The 23,000-nt window shown below is 39.4% G+C and overlaps 1 protein-coding gene across 1 annotated transcript in view; it reads right to left on the reverse strand.

Annotated features, from left to right (window-relative positions):
* Ly75 (lymphocyte antigen 75) overlaps positions 1 to 21,562 on the reverse strand; it is a 131,017-nt gene extending 109,455 nt beyond the window's left edge. Inside the window, exons 1-5 of the mRNA XM_048811964.1 lie at positions 21,371 to 21,562; positions 15,910 to 16,281; positions 11,537 to 11,707; positions 8,896 to 9,060; positions 535 to 702 (exon numbers count right to left, since the gene is read on the reverse strand). Of these exons, the coding sequence (XP_048667921.1) occupies positions 535 to 702; positions 8,896 to 9,060; positions 11,537 to 11,707; positions 15,910 to 16,281; positions 21,371 to 21,464 (970 nt within the window). The 5' untranslated portion in view covers positions 21,465 to 21,562. The remainder of the gene's footprint in view (positions 1 to 534; positions 703 to 8,895; positions 9,061 to 11,536; positions 11,708 to 15,909; positions 16,282 to 21,370) is intronic.
* Positions 21,563 to 23,000: the final 1,438 nt, after the last annotated feature.

Below are 23,000 nucleotides of genomic sequence, written 5' to 3' on the forward strand. Positions count from 1 at the left end.
GCAGGTCTGCCTACCTTGCAGGCCGGGCGGCGGCTCTGCTCCGCCCCTCCTCCAATTGGGGTGATGTGTCCACCACGCCGGTGGGCCGCTGGGCCTGCTCCGCCGGTCGGTCGCAGGTCTGCCTCACTTTTAGGTTTTTCATTTGTCATATTTTATTTTTAAAAAGGTACCTCATTCTTCCTTTGGGGGAAAAAGATTTTTTTGGCTAAACAGGGTTTTAATCATTATAAAATTTTCCTTGTGTTATTTATTTATAATAAATTATAGCCATTATGCTATTAGTACTTGTGTGCCAGAATGGGGAGACCCCAAGGATTTGAAATATAAGGGAATATTTCTGCATTAGAGTTAAGTTGTAGATGGACACAACATGGGCAAGTCATGGACATGTCAAGACCCCTAAGGGACCCAGTATGGTTCCTGGCCAAGTGGTGGTTCTCATTCTACTCTGGTTTAGGGAAAAAAAAATCTGAGAAGTAATCACAAGATTTATCAGTTCTTGAAACTTTTAAAAGATCTCAGAGAGTGAGAAGCCCTTGTTTTCTGAAGCTTTTGCTCTATAGGCAAAATGGGTGGGGGAAGAACAATTACCTGAGTCCCAGTTGAGAAAGCTTAATGGCTTGTGATCTGACCATTCCCAGCCTCTAGCTGAGTACAGCTGATTTAATCCAATCCAGAACATTCTAGCAATGCCTTCTTGTCCTGTAAAAATTATATAATTTTAAAAAGTGATAAAATTATTTGGGTTATTATTCTCCAACTCAGATTAGATTTCAATAAATAGCAAACCTCCTGAAGGCTTTGATTGTATCAGTAATCCAGGTAGGAGAATGTCTAGGCAACAAAGATGAGTGATGTTGATAGACAACAGAGCCTCAGACCATGGAAAAGGTCAAGGGCTGGTAAGTTCCTCAATTCTGCTTCCTGATATCTTGTCCAACTCCCTTCTTCTAAGGTAAAAACAGACTTCTTAGAGTAGCTGTTTCACAGTCTATTTTTAACTCTCTTGTACTGATTTAGAATACTTATCAAAAGCAGTTTCTCATGTATATCTAGGTTTTGAAGATCTGATTTCATTCTAGATTGATAGTGTGATTCAGTAAGTACATATTATTTTCCAGCTATTTTTTCCCTTATAAAAATTTTAATCTAAAAGAAGGAAACATACAGATCCTCCACATGGTGAACCATTTTGGAGTGGGTCAGAAATATGTATAGGATTGTATTTCACAGGGTATCGAGATATTTCACAGGGTATCGAGTATATGGCTCTGGAGTCCAAGAGAACATTTAGGCTAGAGAAACAGAAGAGTCACACACACACACACACACCCATGTGTGCACAAGAGTGGACATACATTATTCAAATTTATTATTTGACAACCAGATCACATACACACAAACACAATCATGTGTGTACAAGAGTAGACTACATCATTCAAATTTATTATTTGACAACCAGATATCATCAACAAAAAAGAGAAAAAGAAGCATAGTGAGGCTGATTGCTGATATGCCATTCAACGTGCACACACCCATGAAACACAGATGTAATCATGCTTGTATGGGTCCTTGTGTGTTGGAAAAAGATCATGTGAATGATTGTAAGGATTTCCACCACTATCAAGGAAGCCAACAGCATTATTCAGAAACCTGTCAAGATCTCATCAATACATGAAAGAAGACTAAAAAATAAATTGAAGGCCAAGTAGAAGAGATACAGCAATGGATGAAATGGTCTCTCAATAACAAACAGGATGCTGACCAACAGGAAGAGCTTTATAAAGGTTGAAATCTTTATAAATTTTTTGAATTTGTTTTCAGCAGTAAAACACTTGCTAGTGGTTTTTAATTACTCCCAGGAAATTATGTATGATTTGTTATAGATATATCTGCATTATAGATATACACAATATATATATATATATATAATATTGTAATATATGCGATAAGTATTATATATACATATTATACATATATACACATACATAGTTATCATATTCATGATACACACACACATACACACATACACTCTGTGTGATTTGCATATAGAAAACCCATCCACACTTTTAAGGGCTTTCAAGGACACTGCTGACTACACATAATCTTTGCTGAGGACGTCAGAACCCTAATGCCTAAAGAAGGACTTCCCTGGAATTAAACCAAGAGAGTGGAATAGATTTCCTGGATAGAGAAGAAAGAGCAAAGAGACCAAGAGCAGTAGCCCAGATATTGCTGGGTTGAAGTGATGGGAGGAGCCTGGGAAGATGATGGTGAGGACAGAGCCTTAATCATTGCTCTACCGAGAAGCAAATGTGAGATCGGATGGGGAAATGCAAAAAGGTTTGTCTCTTTTCTCAAAGAAGCAGATGGTTAGGATATTCTAATAAGGAAGGAGAAGGTGAATACTGGGGTAGATGCCTTGAGCAGAAGGCTGAAAGGCTTTGGAGTTATCCTTCTCTTTAACCTTCTCTATAAGCATATGCAAGGGCTGCTCACACTGGCATACAAAGACTGTGAAGATTTAATCTAATATAAAATTTTCCCTATTAATAAATGCAATGGATTTTCCAACATTCCTCGGAGGTTCTGGAAACTGACATATTTCTGGTACTCCACACTGAATCACAACCCTGGTATTCTGAATTCCTTTCATTGGTTTCTACTGGGGACAGTATGGAGGACAAATCCTTCCTATTCATCCCAAATTCAATTCCATGCCTTCCACGAAGTCTGTTCCAATATCCTCCAACAGGAAGCAGTCGCTCCCTCTGAACACTCCTCTCACTTATCTGCATATGGCAAGTACACATTTACATCATGGGATTTTGTGACACAGATGTGCTCCTGATCTGCTTCAATATAGTGTAGTCTTGGTGATTTGTACTGATGACTTCACTGGAATCAGGATTTTAAAAATGTGATAGTATTGGCAAACACAAATTTACTTAAGGTGTCTATTGCTCTGTGCATGACAATGAGAAATGGATAAATTCTAAAAGTACTGGTAGGGTAATTATAAAGAATAGAGATTTATTATATGGCTTGGACAATCTGAAGCTAGAGTTTTTATTCCACACACAGTCCAGATAAGACATTGATCAACTTGAGACTGTACCTACCCCGACCTTTGCCATTAAAAGACAGATTGCTAGCATAAAATCTCATACCTAAATCAAATGGGTGTCCACTAAAGTAGGTATTTTTTTCTCTCTTTTTTTTTAATATTCATTTTTTAGTTGTAGATGGACACAATACCTTTATTTTATTTATTTTTTTATGTGGTGCTGAGAATTGAACCCAGGGCCTCGCACGTGCTAGGTGAGTGCTCTACTGCTGAGCCACAACCCCAGACCTTTAATTTGTTTTTAATTGACATATACTAGTTGTACATATTTTGTGTGTGTGTGTATGTGTGTGTGTGTGTGTGTTACCGGAATTGAACCTGGGGCAATCTACCACTGAGCTACATTCTCCAGCCTTTTTATTTATTCATATATTTATTTTATTTTTGAGAAAGGGTCTAGTTAATTTGCTGAGGTTGGCCTCAAACTTGCAAGCTTCAGCCTCTCAAGTCACTGCGATTTCAGGTGCGTGCCACCATGCCAGGCTCAATGTGATATTTTGATACATGTACGTATCATGTAAATATACCATCAGGGTAGATAGCATAATCACAACCTTAAACATTTATCTTTTCCTGTGATAAGAACATTCCAAATCCTCTCTACCTATTTTTTTATTTTTTATTTTTTTAGTTGTAGACGGACATAATACCTTTATTTTGTTTGTTTTCTATTTTTATGTGGTGCTGGGGATTGAATCCAGTGCCTCATGCATGCTAGACAAGCGCTTGAGGAGAAGGCTGAAAGGCTTTGGAGTTATCTGAGCCACAACCCACAACCCCTAGCCAGACCCCTCTACCTAGTTGGATATATTCAATACATAGTTGTCAACTTCAGTCACCCTACTGTGCAACAGAACACCAGAACTTATCTCTCTTAACTGTAACTTTGAACCCATTGACCAATCTTTCCGTCCCCCATCTCCCTACCTCCCCACTGCTCCCTTTAGCCTTTAGTAATCACTATTCTACTTTTTATTTCTATGAGAGACTCTTTTAGAGTGCACATATGAGTGAGAGCATGTGGCATTTGGCTTTCTGTGGCTGACTTACTGCACTTAACAAAATGTCCTACAGGATCATCCACAGTGTCACCAATGACAGGACTCCATCCTTTTGGTGACTGAATAGTATTTCAGTGTGTATAAGTAACACATTTCCTTTATCCATTTCATCCACTGATAGACATGTAGGTTGATTCCATGTTTTGGCCACTGTGAACAGTGCTGTGATCAGCACAGGGGAGCAGATCTCTCTGTGACATACTGATATCATTTCCTTTGGCTATCTACTCAGCAGTGGGATTGCTAGAGAGTTCTATTTTTTAATATTTTCAGGTACCTCCATGCCTTTTACCATAATGACTATGCTAATTTACATCCTTAATAGTGTATTCTCCTTTCTCTACATCCTCACCAGCATTTGTCCTTCTTTGTCTTTTTGATAATAGCCATTGTAACAGATGTGAGGTCTCACTCTGGTTTTGATTTGCATTTCCCTGATGGCTAGTGATGTTGAGCATTTATATATGTCTTTTGGCTATCTGTATGTCATTTGTGGATGACTATTTTTTTGGTGACAGGGTATTGCTGAGCTGCTTAGGACTTTGCTAAGTTGTGGAGGCTAGTTTTGAACTCATGATCCTTTGCCTCAGCCTCCCAAATTGCTGGGATTACAGGCGTGCACCATCATGCTTGGCTCTGTTTAGGTCTTTAGCCCATTTTTTTTCTTCATGCCGGGGATTAAAACCAGGGGCATTTAATCAGTGAGCCACATCGCAGGCATTTTAAATTTCTTATTTTAAGACAGGGTCTCGCTAAGTTGCTTAGGACCTCATTAAGTTACTGAGGCTGGCAGTGAACTCATGATCCTCCTGCCTCAGTCTCCTGAGCCGCTGGGATTGTAAGCATGTGCCACTGTATCTGTCCTTTACCCCATTTTAATCAATTATTGGGTTTTTTGTTTGTTTTGGCTATTGAGTTGTTTAAACTCCTTATAAGTTATGGATACTAACCCTTTCTGAGATATATAGTTTGCAAATAGGTGGGAGGCCACCTCTGAGCTATTAGCATAGCCTCTACTCAGCCTTGAAGCCAAGGAGATTTTGGTCTGGCATTGCAAGTCATTTTGTGGCTTATTACCCAAAGCACCGTGACCTCAGTCTTCACTAGGCTATAGAGGCTTCTCTGTAGCTCTGGAGTTGAGCATTACCCATTGGACTTGGACAGCCCACCCCCTGCCTTATTTGGTGAAGAATATTCTATGGAAAAGCCTTTGTATATCCCTCATATAAAAATAAAAAACACAGGCTCACTCTCTCTTCTTCCAGTGTGGAAGCAGAACACTTAAGGTCGCAGAGCTGTCCTGCCTTTGATCTCTCAAAATTATTTCTGTGTCATGTGATTTTTTGCAATATTTTGCAGCCAACTCACTACATGCAGGAGAACACAGTTTATCTTGCCTGTGCAAGATGCAGGCGAGAAAAATTTTTTCTCTCAATCTGTACATTATGAGGTGGCTATTTCTTAACTGTTCCAGAGACCCCTATTCAGACCTGAGTACACTTCTATTCCTTTTCCCACAATGAGAGACTGGCCTGATAATAGTCATGTGTCTGAAAAGAGCCAAAAAACCTCTTATAATGCATCAGAAAAGCTATAACCAGCAGGGGCCCTAATCTAGAAGTGTCCTAGCATTGGGGCACTGGTCAAAGTGGTGTAAGGTGAATAACCCCTGGGGTGGAGGCAAATTAGGAAGAATGGAAGTGTGCTGTTCCTGCTCTGGGGATTCTTGGGTTCTCTTATGTAGTAGCATAAATATGTTGGTTACAGGTCCTGGCAAGGCCAGAGATATGGAAAATCTGAGTCCCAGCAAAATCCGATGAGCACAAAGAAACCAAATATATTATCCCCGGAGAATGTGTATTCATAAAATAAAACCAAAACAAAATTAAGTCTAAAAGAAAAGTCTTTTAGACTGCATGAGACTTAACTTCAATGGGGGTGCTTCTGCATTTTTTTCTGGCAGTTGATTCCCTAGTCTCACCCCACCATTATCTACCAAAGTCAAAAGTTGTTTGGGAACAACATACTCCATTATATATGCTCTGCATAGCAACAACTCTTATCTCCCCAAGTAGATCAAGCACTTTGGTTACGGAATCTCTGATTCACATTTGTTGGCCTCATTACTTCTAGTTCAATGTTAACAAACGACTGTGTGCAATAAAGGGATTCTTTTTTTAAGCTTATTTTTATCAATGTATTAAAATTACACATATTAGTGGGATTCATTAGGCCATATTCCTACAAGCACATTACATAATTTGATCAATCTCATTCTCCAGAACCTTTCCTTTTCCTCCCTTCTTCCCTATAAAGGGATTCTTTTTTTTTTTTTAATATTTATTTGTTTATTTTTTTTAGTTGTTGTTGGACACCAATACCTTTATTTTATTTGTTTATTTTTATGTAGTGCTGAGGATTGAACTCAGGCCCTCACATGTGCTGGCGAGCACTCTAACACTGAGCCACAACCCCAGCCCTAAAGGGATTCTTAATAGAAACTACTTTGGATGCTTGAGATTTAGATGTTAAAGTGCAGCTTTTTCCAGGGTCTTGGGGAAACCAGCAATTATAATTAGTCCTATTGATATGCTATTTAGCTCTCATGCTAGAAGAGGAGCTTGGAACATTAGAAACAGATATACTTATAAATTTACTGATATCCATAAACTACGGGGAGTAACTGCTGGGTTGGGGGACATTAAGGTTTTTCACAGAACTACTGCACTTCTGTGCAAGTTAGCAAAGAAACGTGATGCATAAAGACTCAACACAACATTCCTTGTTCCAACTGCATCATCAGACGTTTGGTAGGATGGTGAGAGTCACTCTTTATACTTTCTTCCTTCACTGAAGTCATCACTTTCCCAAAGTCAATACTCTAGGAGGCTTAACTTTAGTGGCCCTTTTGATTCTCAAAGATATTTTTTGTAAGGCTTTAGTGAAGTCTGTAATAGAATTCCACTGCCAAACACTGACCGATTAGGCTTATTTGACAGATTTTTATTCTAAAGTTCTGATTATTCAACTCCCAGACAATAAAAGAAAAGGATAAAGTTCTAAGTAAGAAAGCAGGTCTGGATAAAGCTTTAGGCAAAAAGCATGAAAAAAGACTAGTGGACTTTCAATGATAAAAAAAAATAAAGATATATATATATATATATATATATATATATATATATATATATATTTNNAGAGACTATATATATACACATATATATATATATATATATAGTAAGTATTATAGTAAAAAAATAAGGGCTCTGTGGTTCCATATGTTGACATTCAAATCCTAATTCTGATATTTCTTAGCTATGTGATATTGGGTATGTTTTTTCTAAATATCAATTTCCTGATCTGATGATAAAGATACTTGCTGGGGTGTACTGATGATTAACTTCTTTGGAGAAAAAGCCTTGTTCATTGTTAGCATTTATTCAAATATTTATATTCATCATAACACAGGGACAGGATTCACCTGAAATACTTAGTAAATAGATATTTGTTTACTATATGCCAGTAAGGCTTATAGTTTTGTGCCAAAGTAAAACAATAACCTACCTCTGCTTACAAAGAACTTACAGTCTTCTAAAAGGTGAACACCCAATACAATTTGTTTTCAAGTCAGACTATTCAAATTTAGGTTGTGCTATGTATTTGTAAGTGACTTTGAACAAAATACACTTCCTTTATGATCCTCACATTCCTCATCTGCAAAATGAGCATAGTAATAATACTAGCCTCTTAGGGCTCCTATACAGCATTAAATAAGATAATGTCTGAAAACAATTTAGTAATATGTGCTAGAACATTGTTATCATATGTTATCACTATTTTTTTCATTCAGAGAATAAATTATTAAAACTGAGAAACTTAGATTTTTTCTGATTTAAAAAATAATGTAAAAATTTCTGTTTATTAGCTTTTTTTTTCAAGAGTATGATGGGAAAATTTACAGAATCTTACTGGGTACATAAAAGAAGACCTAAAGAGAAAAGAAATGCCATTTTTATAAATGAGAAGACTTCATATAGAGACAGACTAATCCTAATTAATCTGATTCAACACAATTCCAATGGAAAATCTTCATAGGGTTTTCACTGAAATTAACAAGGTGTTCCTGAAATTCATATGAAAGAATAAATGATCTCTTTTAGTTTTGTGTTCTTACCTATATAATTTAAATTTTCATAATTAAAAATTTAAAAATTACCACTACCATCCTATAAACAAAACAAAATTCTATCCATTCTATACATCTGTGTTATATCCACTTTAAGATTTCTTAAAACTCTCTTTGTTTCTCCTCGAGGACTGTATTTCTCCACTTGAATGTGAGGATTTTTTACTGAGGCCATATAGTAGGATCCAACCATCTGCTTACCTTCCTTGAATTTTCTACTTTTCAGTGTTCAAAGAGCTTATTGTTCACTTTTTCAAATCCTTTTGCTTAGGTTAAGGTAGCAGTTTAATCTTCTACCCTGTTTTCTAAGTATCAATCTCTCTTTAGTCTCCATCTCAACATGCATTCTCAATACATGGAATATGTTTACATTCAGTAGTTTGGCAACTTCAGTGTTGAAGTTTAAATCCCAAAAGAAGACAGAAAAGATACACATAAAACAACACACCTGGATATGAAAGTAGAAGGAGGAAGTGTCTTCACAATTTCAACAATTTTCTCTGCAACATGCAAGTCAAACCTACCTTGGAGGTAAGTTAATTCAGCTGCACTGCTGATGCTCAGTAAGTCAGCTCCTTGACTCTGACACGAAATGTAAGCTTCTTTCCAAGAAAGAGTTGCCTGATTATTAAACTGGTAGCAACTTCCAATCTGTTCATTCTTTTGCCAATTACCTTCACAGCCATTTTCTGTTGATAAAAGATTACTTAGTGATCATAAAGTAAAGGCATAACATTTTCTATTCCTTGGTCTGCTTACAATACTGCAATTCAATTTGCTTACTCTTAGGATGTGCCAAAGTGGAGGCTGCCATTGCTTGTTTAGACCATATTTTGATTTTTTGGTATAATGAAATTGAAGTCAGAGGACAGCAAATATTCAGGTTGATGAAAGCTGCCACTGTCCCTTTGTCCCCTATCAGCTACAATGCCATGTTTTCACCTGTGCTCCTGCTTGTCCTGTGCTTGAAGGTGGGAGTCTTAACGTGTACAGGTGTGGAATGCTCAGCTAAGGGAAAACAAGCTCACTGGAACATGGTGGGAGATGGTAGAGGGTTTGCTTACGACCTATAGAGAAACCACTGAGTATTCAAGTGTATACACAGACATGCCATTTAAATGGCTAAGATATGGAACACAGTCCATAAATATGGACTCTTATTTTGGAAACAAAGTCCAAGATTGTTCTTAATATTTTAGCAGATGGTTGAATATATGATATAATTAATATTATGTGTTTCACTATATATGAAATAATTAATATTATGTAATTTGTTATATATGAAATATTCAATATCATATAATTCACTTTATATATGCACATTTATATTACATATATAGGTATAGAAATATGTATGTGCTTTTTTAAATATACATCATATATTCTTTAGTAAATATATAAAGTAGGGGCTTGGGCTGTAGCTCAGTGGTAAAGTGCTTGCCTAGCATGTGTGAGGCATTGGGTTCGATCCTCAGCACCACATAAAAATAAATAAAGATACTGTGTGTTCATCTACAAATAAATAAATATTTTTAAAAATATATAAAGTAATGTATATTTTCAGACAAAGAAACTTCAAGCTGTTTCCTGGATGAATATATAGGTGGTGAGGGCTGGGGATGTGGCTCAAGCGGTAGCGCGCTCGCCTGGCATGCGTGCGGCCCAGGTTCGATCCTCAGCACCACATACGAACAAAGATGTTGTGTCTGCTGAAAACTAAAAATAAATATTAAAAAAAAAAAAAGAATATATAGGTGTTGAGACAACTAGTTCGAAAAAATACTTAGAGTCTCTCATGTGCTCCCAACAAGAGGGGAAAAAACAGTGTAGGCTGTGTGATGTGTATCCCAGGCTCCACTTGGGGGGCTTTCCAAAGGGCTTCCCATATTATACATCAGATGGCAGCCTCGTGCACCTATGTGCTGAAAAGGCCCTTGAGATCCTCTTGTTGATGCCCTCATTTCAGAGGGGAACAAAGACCTACAGATGTTTGTGGCAGAGCTACAGTCAAAGCACCAATCCCTTTTGTTGCTCTTTGAATGGCACACTTTGCCTCCTCAGACACTTTCCTATGACCTCCACAGCAACAAAGGTTGTGACATTTGGTGAAAACAAAATAGGAAAAATTTGTAAGAACATTGTCTAAAGGTTCATTATTGCCACTGAAGCCCTCTGATTGTAAATCCAGAACCTGCTGCCAGTGGGGTGGCAGTGTGTTTGCCGTGCAATACCACCTCTGTGGCTTAGGTGCAATACCACCTCTGTGGCTTAGCAATCCTTGGGGTTAAGAAAACTCACAGTATTGCTTCTTTCATAAAAAGTAGCTCTGGAAGGCATATAAATTCAATAACAACCCCTCCCACCCCTGGGACCCATCAGGCTAAGGCACTGAAACACATCCCAGGCAAGGCATCAAATAGAGTGGGGTGTATATGCTGGAGAATGAGGATTAGGAATCCTGAATTCTCCACCAGGCTCCACATGAATGTGGTCTGACCCTGACAGGCTCTTCCTTCAGCCTGGGCTTGCTGCCTCTCACCTGAGAAATAGGGGTTTGCACTAGATAACCTCTAAGCTACCTTTAACATTTGAAATTCCTTCCCTAAACTACAGTTAGTTATCAATTACAACTGGAGCAAATATTGGATTTTTATATTTCAGTATATTCTTGGTGTTGAAACGCCTGGGCCTTGACCTAGGTAAGTAATTCTAAAGTGCGGTTCACAAGGTCAAATCATCAGCATTAACCGGGAACTTGAAAACTATGCTTCCCTGCTCTGGTATCTTTCACTTTATAAACTGTCTTGGCTCTCTTCTTTTTTAAATTTTTATTTTATAATTTTTTAATATTTATTTTTTAGTTTTCGGCGGACACAACATCTTTGTTTGTATGTGGTGCTGAGGATCGAACCCGGGCCGCACGCATGCCAGGCGAGCGCGCTACCGCTTGAGCCACATCCTCAGCCCTTGGCTCTCTTCTTGACCTGCTTCCAAAAGTAAATTCAAAGCTACATTTTACTACTCTTTTTTCTTATAAATATATACTCCTTATCTAGGATAATATTTGTTGCACTTTTGAGTCATCTTGACATCTTGCTTCTCCTTTTTACCTCATATAAATGGCACTCTTCTTTCCATTCATGAAGTTCACCAGCCCACACATACCTGGTATTAAGCAGATGCCCCACTTTTGGTCATATTTATAATGTAAAGTGGTGGCACACCATGGTCCATTGTGGTCATCATCAAGAATGCAGTCATGATGCCATGTCCCATCAATTAGGAATGGAAATTCACAAGGTCTTCCATAGGAATTCCCATCTCTGGTATATACCTCTGTGGGTTGGGGAGGAAGTTGAGGAAAGGAGAATTGAAAACTGGATAATCACTTTTGGTTAGCTAATACCTACAATTGTTTCTAAAGAAATGGCTGTTTTCATTTATGGGAATACAATATCTGAATGGGGTGCACAGAGAAGAAAGAGCATGATGCTGACTGTTCACGTTTGGGCTTGAAGACTGGGGTCCCCTCTATGACTGTGGGTAAGCTTAGTTTCTGCATTCACAAATGCAGAATTTGGTAAAATAATCTGTGTAAGGATTCTTTTGTGTGACAAAGCACTAAAAGATCCTGGCTTAAGGGTCACTCTACTATGGGTGGCAGAGTACTTTATCAAAAGTGTACCATGACTGAGATAAAATTCACCTCCATTTTTTTTACTTAAGTGTAAATATCTTAGCAGAAAAATATCTTAGCATCATAGAGGGTGTGTATGGACTTTGGAACTACTTATGAAGTTAGATGGACAAACAACCCACTGCTTGATAGAATTGAGACTGTGGTTCTCAGAAAATAAAGGAAGAACTGCTGGGTTCCTGAGTAGATTCTTGGGGAAGAGCAAGGCACAGTAACTTATGTTAAAAAAGAAAGAAGAACTGGCTTTAATAGGGAAGTCATGAGACCAACTGGTGGCCAACAAGGTAGCAGATCTAGCTTAATATTTTAATAATTTTTCCCTAATACTCAGAGAAGTACTGAAAAAATTATTTCAACCACAAATATGCCTGGAAATGCTACAGGAAGTGCTTAATGCTTAGGTCAATAATATTTCTCTTGAAAAAGTATTTCTATAGGACACCTAACCCTGTATCTATTTCTGTTACCTTTTTCTATATTCTCAATTTGTTTAAAACCCTGGTCATTAACAGATCGAATAAAGACTATTAAATAAAGCATAATCATCAAATCTCAAGCTATTAGGGTCCCTTGAACTGTCTCACAGATTTGCTTAAAAGTGTGCTTAAGATGGTATTTGATTCTACATCCCTTATCATCCTCAAGTGTTCTATCATTCTCAAGTGTTCATCTGACTAAAGTGTGAAACTTTTTAAATTTGGAATGTATTAAGCAGCATTATAATAAAAGTACTAGGCACTTTTCTTTGCAAAAAAAATCTTTTAAGGATCATTGTTTTGTTTTCCTATATCATATAAATGGCTTTGAATTGGTTCCTTCTGTTAAAGAGTATGTTGACCTTATGTTTTATAAGGATTCTGCTTATTATATGGTTTGTTTCTGACCACACCAAAAACTCCCAGGATTGCATGACTCGTTTCCCTTTCTATTATAATACCCAGAGGACAGTTCCCCAACATCATGACTATGACTTGTAGGAGCATATGGGTTTTTTTTTTTTCTCTAAAACCTTTATATCTGTCATACAAAGTTCTTTCATATACATTTAAATAAAGATCATTTCTTTAAATGCTCTTTACCATAAGCCCGAGAGATCAGTATGTAATACTATGCTTGTTTGTGAAATCCCATTTTTGTGGAATAGTTAAGTAAAATGTCCAATCACTCAGCTGTGAGCAATGGGGATGAGTCTGGGCTCTCTGATGAGAGAGACATACAAGCAAAACTTTGATACCAATGGTTGTCCTCTCAGGTTTCAAGTCACATAGTATAGCTCAAAGCTGAGCTTCATTAAAAAGCTCCAAGTCACGGGCTGGGATTGTGGCTCAGCGGTAGAGCACTTGCCTCACACATAGAAATAAATAAAGAAAATAAAGGTATTATGTCTATATACAACTAAAAAAGAAATTAAAAAAGGGCTCCCAGTCACTAAATGCTTTGGAGAAGCAAACCACCACCACCGAGGCAGTTAAAGGATGCTCACTGAGAGTTTGATTTCCACACACTTTGCTATGGCGGGAACTCTTGAATCCATGGGGTTCCTTAGCAAGACAGGCTTTCCTGAGAAGAGTCTTCTCTGAATGTGTGACTTTAGGGTGATAGCACCCTTAGACAATAGCTTATTAGTTTAAGAGTCACAAATTTCTAAGATGAGGTGTTTACATGGAAAACAAATTTCTTCAGTAATGTAAGATAAAATAGCTTCAATGGTTAAAGAGGTTGGCAGGCTGTTGCTCAAAAGCTCAGATAGTTCACACAGTTCTACAGCTAATTCTCCACCAAAAGTCCATTCTTTGGAATGATTCACCAAACATGATCAGGTCAAGATAGCTTGTGATGTAAATTCATATCTAAGTGCTAGTCAAAAGCAGTTTACTCAAAAATTTTATACCACTAAAACTTCCTCTGATATGAACATAACTCAAACAGGAGAGGGGTTGAAGGAAGAGGCAACCTAAGACACATTATAAATAATTTTAATATATTAGAAGCAAAATCTTTTTAGACTGCAAAAGCCAAGGGAGAAATAAACACACTATATTTGGGAAATGAAATCCTGTTTTGCTTTTGGTACTGGGGATTGAACCCAGGGGCACTTCACCATTGAGCTACACTCCCCAGCCCCCTTTTAAAATGGTTTTTATTTTGAGACAGGGTCTCACTAAGTTGCTTAGGGCTAAGTTGCTGAGGCTGGCCTTGAACTTGTGATTCTCCTGTCTACCAGAGTCACTAGGGTTACAGCTGATAATTGCTTTAAGTTTAAGTAACCACTTTTAAGTTTAGGAGGAATCTGGCTAGCAGAAACAGATTTGTTCAACTACTCAAAGACTGGGGATTGAAGAGAAGGAAAACCCCAATCTCTAAGTCTGTATTATTTCTCCATTAATAGTGGAACCAGACATTCTCAGAATATCTAGATCCTCACCAGAAAATAGAAAGAAGTTCCTTAGCTAGAAAGAGGGGAACTCAGCTGCTATCCTGAGTCTGTGGCCAAATTTAATTTAAAAGAGCTTTAGAGAAGGGGAAAACCTCTGCAAAGCTATGTAAGTTTTTTAAAAAAGGACAAGAGACTTTAAAAAAAAAAAAAAAAAAGTGGCACATGCCTGTAATCCTAGTGGCTGTGGGAGGCGGAGACAGAAGGATTTCAAGTTCAAAGCCAGCCTCAGCAAAACCCTGTCTCTAAATAAAATATAAAAGAGGGGTGGGTTAAGCAACTGTCAGAAGCCTGCCAACCTCTTTAACCACTGAAGCTATTTTATCTTACATTACTGAAGAAATTTGTTTTCCATGTAAACACCTCATCTTACAAATTTGTGACTCTTAACCCTTGGGTTCAATTCCTGGTACCAAAATAATCATAATCATAATCGAAATTAAAAAGTAGGACAAGAGTAAGATAATAGAATTTAGATGATTTTATATATATATATATATATATATATATATATATATATACACACACACACACACACACACATTATTTATATATGTACATCAACATTCAAATAATTTACAGCAACATGATAAAAAAAGATTTGCTTGGGTGATAGCTAGTCACATTTAGTAGTTTAAAAAATACATCCACTTATTTTTTCTAAACTTAGAAATTCATTTTGAGACTCAGAGCAAAGACTATGGCAATATTCATATACTTATTTTTGGAAGCAACCAAGAAAAAGTTTACTCTTAAAATGTTGAATCATAGGGGTTGGGGTTGTGGCTCAGTGGTAGAGCGCTTGCCTAGTATGTATGAAGCACTGGGTTTGATTCTCAACACCATATCTAAATAAGTAAATAAAACAAAGATCCATCAAAAACTAATACAAATATTTTTTTAAAAAGTTTAATCATAAATAAAAACATCAACACATGACAACCATGCCAAAAATGAAAATGAAAAACACTGTCTCAAAACCTGTAGACGAGGAAAAATACACTTCTTTTTCTTTTTTTCATTTATAACATCAACATTATTAAATTTTTATCAGCAGGAAGAGTTTCCTATTAATCTAATATTTCCTTTCTCCTAGAGTTCAGCATGTCATCATAGGAGTCAGGCATCACATAGATTTCATATCCCAGGCTCATTACAATATGGCTATGTGACCTCTGAAAAGGCACTTGACCTCTCCTAGCCTTGCCCATAAAGGGGTAGGGGTGGGTCAGATACCACCGACCTCACAGGTATGTGGTAAAAATGAAACTCACAGTGCCTGGACCCAAATAGCTTGCTCACTGCCCTTACCAGCATATGACTTCATTTTTATTTGACCGTGCATATTCAGTGTCACAGTTAATAAGCACAACAGCAAATGGCTCCAAGTCCCTCTCCAGTACTCACCATGGTAAGGCTGGTCACAAAGGCTGTCCTCAGAGCCTCCTTTCTTCCAGACATCAGATGTGTTTGTACTGGCTATGGCATAGCCATCCTTTAGAGCCAACCTGTACTGGGCAGCACCATACAGAGAGTAGTGCTCACATTTCCACCACAGCATGGCATTGGAGTCACAGCTGAACATTTTCAAGGAATCCGTGGATTTGGTAATATCTAGGCCAAGGCACTTCTGGGATTGCAAATGAAAGAGCCGATGCTGGGATACCCATTTCCATAACATGTCCTTACTTCCATCACAATCCTTTGCTACTATCCAGCCAACTAGTGGCTTGATGCACTTGCCTGTGTTTTCATTGAAGATGGTGAATGGATGATTACCTGGATTAAAGACAGGCAGTGAAAAAAGACATTTCAGGATTTGGAATTATGTGGCCAATGTGTCTTGCTCCCTGCTTGCTGACGATAGTTCTGAGCACTACTGGACTGCTCCCACCCTCCCAACTTGATAAACTGTAATGTCCAACACAAGGAAGAAGGACAGAGAAGGCTGGAGAGGCAGTTCAGTGTGTAGTAGAGCCAGTCTGTAGAACCAGCCTGCCTGGGCTCATATTCTGTCTCTACTGCTACTTATCAGCCATGAGATCAGGGCACATTATTTAACCAGTACTTCAGTTTTCTCATTTGTAACACAGTACCTATTTTCTACTGTGAATGTGATAAAATGAATCAATACAAGTAAAGCCGAGAGTAGTTTGGGTATTTGTTCCTGCTAGTCCGTGAAAGAACCCCCACCCTGACCCAGATCCTGTTGAATAGGATAAAGAAGCTCCTTAGTTTTCATCTTACCTAGACAGGTAGTCTGTGGTCAATGAAAAATATCCTGAGTCTATTAGGGACCCAAACTCTGTCTTTTTACACTTTTGCTAGCACGGCAGGGAAAACTAGTAGATGAGAAATCAAAGCTTTGTTCTCACTTTAAGTTCTTTCCCCAGTTTAAGTATGAAGTCAGGCCTCTGTGCTCCCCTCTTTATGGCAAGATAGTGAGGCCACACAAAAGGAGTCTTTACTTAAAGGCCACTTCCCTTTGAGCCTTCTGTGGAAGACTGATTCACTGAGGTGTTTCAGAGAGGAGATTTCTAAGAGGTCAGAATAGTGGGGTGAAGGAGCTGGAGGGAATAAAAGAGGTCTGGGTTCTGAGGATGGGGGAATGTGTGATCAGCCCTATGGGTCCTGAGGAGACATTGGGGGATTAACTGTGTGGATTACCTGGGAAGACTGGATCATGAGCTCCAGGAGTGACCTGAGCCACCAAGTTCCAGCATGTTTGGACAAAGGGAAACTGAGAAGTAACCAGTGGGAACAGAAGACCAAATCATTAGCCTTCCTGAATGTTCCCCTGGTGACCACCATGAGCTGAAGAAGACCCCAACAATGACAGCAATTAAAGTTCTGACAGCCTCGCAGAATGGGAACAGAGTCAAATTTAATTAGATTATCCTGATAAGATAGGAAAGCATCGTTTTTTACACACCGAGTTTGTGGGGCAAGATACACATCTGTTATAATAAACAATAATTGAACAATTTGGTTAGTTCTTTTATAAAGAAAAAAACTAAAGTTTTAGCACAAATACTTTCATCATCATGTTGATGAAAGTAAAGCTGAAATGTTTTAGACAAGCTTCAACAATCATTATCAATGGAGCAGAATTCAGCAGAAGAACCTGAAGAATTTGGTTCTCAAAAGGCACTTTCATTTTGATGCCTTCTTCACAATCACTGGTTTTACTAACACTAAATGCTATTTCTGGAAATAAATCAAGCTTTAGAGTTAAAAATTCACATATCTAGGGCTGGCAACTTGAGGGGAAATTTCACAATGTAAATAATAACTATAAAGTTAAAATCTGATTACATTTTTAACTTTGGGTGGAATTTTTTTTTTTTTTTTTGTTCTAAATAAGAGCAGTAAGAGGAACAACAACCACGGGGGTGGGGGGGAACAAAACAAAACAAAAAAATCTTTAAATATTTTAATTATTTCTTCTTTCAAATTTGAATTTTAAAGCATTGCATAGGGTTGCAACTAGGTATGCTCGTTATAGCAGCATCTCTCTCTTGCTCTTTCTTTTTTTGACATCCCTCGGCCATTCTCTCTGATGGTCACAGGTTGGGGGAGAATAGTCAACAAGAAAAGGAAAATGTACTCCTCTGATATGACCACTCATACTTTCTCTAATGTCCTTCTCCCACATATTCAACAGCTATGCAGATGTCTGATCTACCTTTTTCCAAACTATTTTCTCTCACCTCTTCAAAATAAATCTGGGTTCCAAAGTATAAGAAATTGTATCACAAAAAAAGAAGTCTGCTCCTCTGGAGGCATGGCCACCACCCTTGTTGGAAACTTTCTCTCGTCTGTCCTGTAGTCTTGTCCTCTTTTCTGGGCACTCTGCTCTATGACACTTGACCCCAAACAGGTGATCTAGGCAAATGGCAGCTTTGCCTTCTTTTGCTTTTTGAGTTCTGTGTTTTTCAAGCTGCCCTCGTAGAATTCAATTGATTAGGTAAAAGTCTTAGTATGGCGGAAAGGCCAGTGGAACAAGGAATTAGAAGTCCTAGATTAAAACTATCAGTTAGATGGGAGAACTTGTTGAAACCACTTAGTCTCCCAGGGTCTTCATATCTCTAAACATCAGAGGAAAGCAGTGGAGTATAAGACATCTAAGCCACTTCTAGAGCTAATATCCTATGTTTCCACCAGATAACAACATTCCCATCCTTGCAAGTTTTACTAGCCTTTGCTGAATTCATCACATATTGTTCTTGAACAGATGCTCACAATATTATTATGTAACACTACTGCTAGTGGTACTTGGGGTCATTCTAATTTCACTTGTACTGGGCATGTACAGTTTGATGACAGTTTTGCTTTATAAAAATTCTTTGGAAGAGAATTTTTTTAAAATATTTTTTTAGTTGTCAATGGACCTTTATTTTTTTTATTTACTTATTATATGTGGTGCTGAGGATTGAACCCAGTGCCTCACATATTCCAGGCAAGTGCTCTACTGCACTTTGAAAAGGTAATTACAGAGCAATTTATAAAACAAATTATTGATAGCCTTATATTTTATCTTGTTCACTTTACAACTTTACATCAGTCTTCAATGGAATTTTCATGTTTCTCTCCAAATATAAAATTGGGGCAAATCTAAAAGGCAGAGATTGATGAAAAGAAGACCGATCACTCCTAGATTCGCTTTTTATATAATTTTATATAAATACTCTAGTGATATTTGAGAGAAAATGGATAAGTAGCATTATCATAAATTGACAGTGAGTTTTTAGTATTTTTATATACATCAAAGAAAAACCATGTCTTCTTGGCATTTTCTTGTTGTTTGATCACTAAGTAAGTCCTGACTTACAGGCCCTAGAACAAAGAGCTCTGAGAATTTGGCAGAGAAGCTGGATGACAACATTTTATAACTGCAGACCAATGGAGAGGGAAATGGCTTGGGATGGCAGAAAGGATAAAGATCATGGCATTGATAACTTCAAGGGAATTTTCTTGGTTCAATGTTAAACATTTTGTGGTCTCTGCCAAGTGTGCAGAGCATACAGGTGTAATAAGAAAGGATCAGAAGTCTTGGTGTTTTAGTTTAAAAACAGGTCCTGAAGTAACATTTTGGTCCATGGCAAAATATTAGGCATCAAAAAGTCATCAAGGCCAGACTCTGTGGTGTGGACTGGTGAGAACCTCAGGAGTCCCTGAAGGATTGGTTTACTGCAAGCTGTTAGCTCTCCAAAGAGGCAAAAAAAAAAAGTAAACTAAGCTCTTGGAATCTCCTCAAGGACACAGAGTTCTCCTCCAACATTTGGGCGACCAAGACTACCTGCCCAAGCCTAGCCATATACATGTAATGAGGTGAATACCATCACTAGCATCCTGAAGCTGACACACTGCCAAACAAGCTACCCAAATGGCTGAGTGTTCAAAATTCCAGTGCTTCCCCTAATAAGACCACAAGTCTGGTCTGAAGGTTAGAGAAAGCCACCCAGAGCAGCGGCTAGGAGTGAGGAAATGACGCAGGGAAAAAAAAGATTTGTGGGGACCTAGTTCAGGGAGAATAGAGTTAAGCTGGGTTCTCTTTGTTTTGGGTGGCTTAGATAGAACAGGGACTGTAGATATGGTGAGAATTAAGAAAACCTTGAATTTTGTGGAGGAGACAAAACAGAACTAAGGCAGGTATATAAAGAAGCCAAGAGGAGAACAATTGAAAGGTTAGTGTTTTCAGTTAGTTGCTGCAGTTAGATTTGGATTGTGGGGCAAGCAGAGTAGAATTCTAACAGCAATAAAGGATTGCCTTATTCATGGCTCTTCTGACCCAGCACAGAAGGCTAAAGGAGAATGGAAAAGAGTGTCAGATCAGGGTCCATTTAAAAGGCCCTTGATGTAGACAGAATGATGCCATTCTGAGAAACCTCTTACCATCTCTCTTCGAATAAAGTTTAAACCAGATAGTAACTTAGCTGCAAAGAAAGTAAAAGCACAATCAACTTCATGGTTTTAAAAAAACTGTCTTGATAATCTTTTCCTTCCTCATACATGAAAGACTGTAGGAGTTGTGGGTGGGGACTGCCCAAAGAATGCCCATTATGCAGCCCAACCAAGAAACAAAGTCCTAGGCACACCCTTTGCCAAGGCAAAGAGAAAGTAAAAGCAAAGTAAAGTTGGTACCAAGGGAGATGGTGAGGCTAGCACCATTATTAGCATTATTAGCAATGGGCAAAAGTCTGTTACCTAGTGAGAGGCAGTGGGTTTCCAAGCGCTTTAGCTAGATGCCTTCAGCCTGTGTGGGCGTGGGAGAATCATTTGGTGTTGATAAGCCAATTTGAAGAAAGGGTCACTGCTCCAGGCGATGGGAGAGAGCATCACAACTGACTCTCGGTCATGGTCACTTTTGGAAAAGAAGTCTTAACCTGACTTCCTTTTTGAGGCGCACCGTGGGTGGAGGGAAGTCAGGGAATTTGTGAGAATCCTTGGGGTGTGGTGGAACCTCATCTTTGCCACTGAGGGGCTAAGGTGACCAAGGGGCGAGAGAGTGGTGGGATAGCATGTAGGAGATGGGGAGCTCCATACCCCAGGGAAGCATATTTTAGAGAAAGGTAGGCGAGAAAGGGGCAGAGAAACCTCCCAGAAAAGACTGAGCCTCCCCTCGGTAAATCCAGTCCCCTCAACACCAGAAAGACCTTGCACTTTCACGCCCAGTCGCGCCCTCCTCCCGGCCCCCGAGGGCAATAGAGCATTTTCTCCGCCACACTTCCTCGTCGGTTCCAGACCCCAAAGCAAAACAACGGTGACCTGACTCGGGAGCTCCGGCCTGACTCAGGCGGAGGAAAGTCGGCAGACCTGCAGCATGGAGGCCCCCAGCGGGGGTACTTGCGGACGCGCCCGCGGTTACCTGCAGGGTCAGAAGGCTCCGCCATCCCGAAGTACCAGAGGAGCAGCATGAGGAGCCCCGCCGCGTGGCGAGGGGTCGCCCCGCGCGTCCTCATCCTGAGCGGGCCCAAGCGGTCCCACTAGGTCTTCGGTGGCACGCGGCACCCACTCCTCCTGGTGAGCCCAGCCTGCCTCGGCAGTGAAGTTGCCACTAACCACACGGGCGCACAGGCCCCGCCCCCTCCGCTGTCGGCCAATCAGACCTGCGTCTCCTCCGTCCCCGGCGCGGTGGGGCAGGTGGGGCGCGGCCGGGCGGGGTGTGGCGGGGAGAGAGGAGGATTCCGAGGAGGCAGCTGTTGACACCTGCGAGGGGTTGCGACCGCAAGAAGGCGGGAAGTGCTCGTTGAGGGAAAGAGCCCGTGCACCCCGGCCGCAGAGTTAGGGGGTCCAGGCTCGTCCTTCTTCATCTGCAAACTGGGGAGATGCGACACTCGCTGGGAAATGGCACTGTTCTGCCGAATGAGTTGGAACAATTTAGGAACTTGCCCTCCATCCAGCGCACCGCAGTCAGAGATGACTTCATTCTAAGACTGGGCTGAAAGGCACGCACATCCCCTCCCACTCCAGACGGGGAAAATGCACACTCGTCGTGTGGCCTCTGTGGCCAAGCCAAAGAATTCAGTAGTCCTTGGCAACGTCTTGGGTATTTTGATAGTTCAAACAAAGGTGAGATAACGTACACTATAGTTTGACCCTGCAATTGCTGATTAAAAGCAAAAGTTAGCGCAGTGACTCTGTAATACTTCTAAGGATGATTTAGGTTTTTTTTTTTAAATACTTAGCCTTTCATGCAAGCTCTTTTCTTAATAATCTCACAGTAATCCAATAGAAATGTGAAAGTCTGGCACCCAGCATCTGAAATTTCAGGTCCCATGTACTGTCTCCCTGTAGACACTGCTATCTTAAATAGGCAAAATGCCTAATTGCCTAAGATGCTTGGATGTAAATGTCTTGTATTTTTAAACCCCATGTTTACTGAGCATATGATATGTTCATGGGATGGTATCCTTCCCTGTTCCCCAAAGGTTTCTATAAGAATGTGTCTAGGTTGCCTTTCCTGATTCTAGCTATCAAGGTTTCAAACCTACTCTGGCTTTGTCCTCTCCCCAAGTTCTGGCCTTTTAGTTTCGTAGGTATAGCAAACACTTACCATTACAGAAACGTGGGCACATCATGAAATAGGAAGATGAGAAAACAACATCCGTTTCCTATTGAGCTTACTGAGTACTGGGGGGAGAATGAGGCCCATACAGTAACTTAGGGCAAAATGCATGGGGAGATCAAACCAGGTTTCAAGAAAGGCACCATGTCTATCTGGGACTTGAAGAATGGGTAGGAATTTGATCAGGTACAGTCGATGAGAGGAAAAGAGTGACAAAACAGAGACAGGAAATGTGAAGCAGGATCAGAAGACAATGAAGAGTCTAGTGCAGCTGCCTTGCAGTGTGTGTGTGTGTGTGTGTGTGTGTGTGTGTGTCATGAGAAAGAGAAGGGGGAACAAAAAGGAAGGAAGGAAAGCTGTTGTGGTGACAGCCTAATTGGAAAAGACAGCAGAAGGGCAAGTTGTGGCTGTTTTGTGAAAGGCCTTGATT

Source organism: Marmota marmota, unplaced genomic scaffold (genome assembly GCF_001458135.2).
Source record: "Marmota marmota marmota unplaced genomic scaffold, marMar, whole genome shotgun sequence".
NCBI classification, from domain to species: domain Eukaryota; kingdom Metazoa; phylum Chordata; class Mammalia; order Rodentia; family Sciuridae; genus Marmota; species Marmota marmota.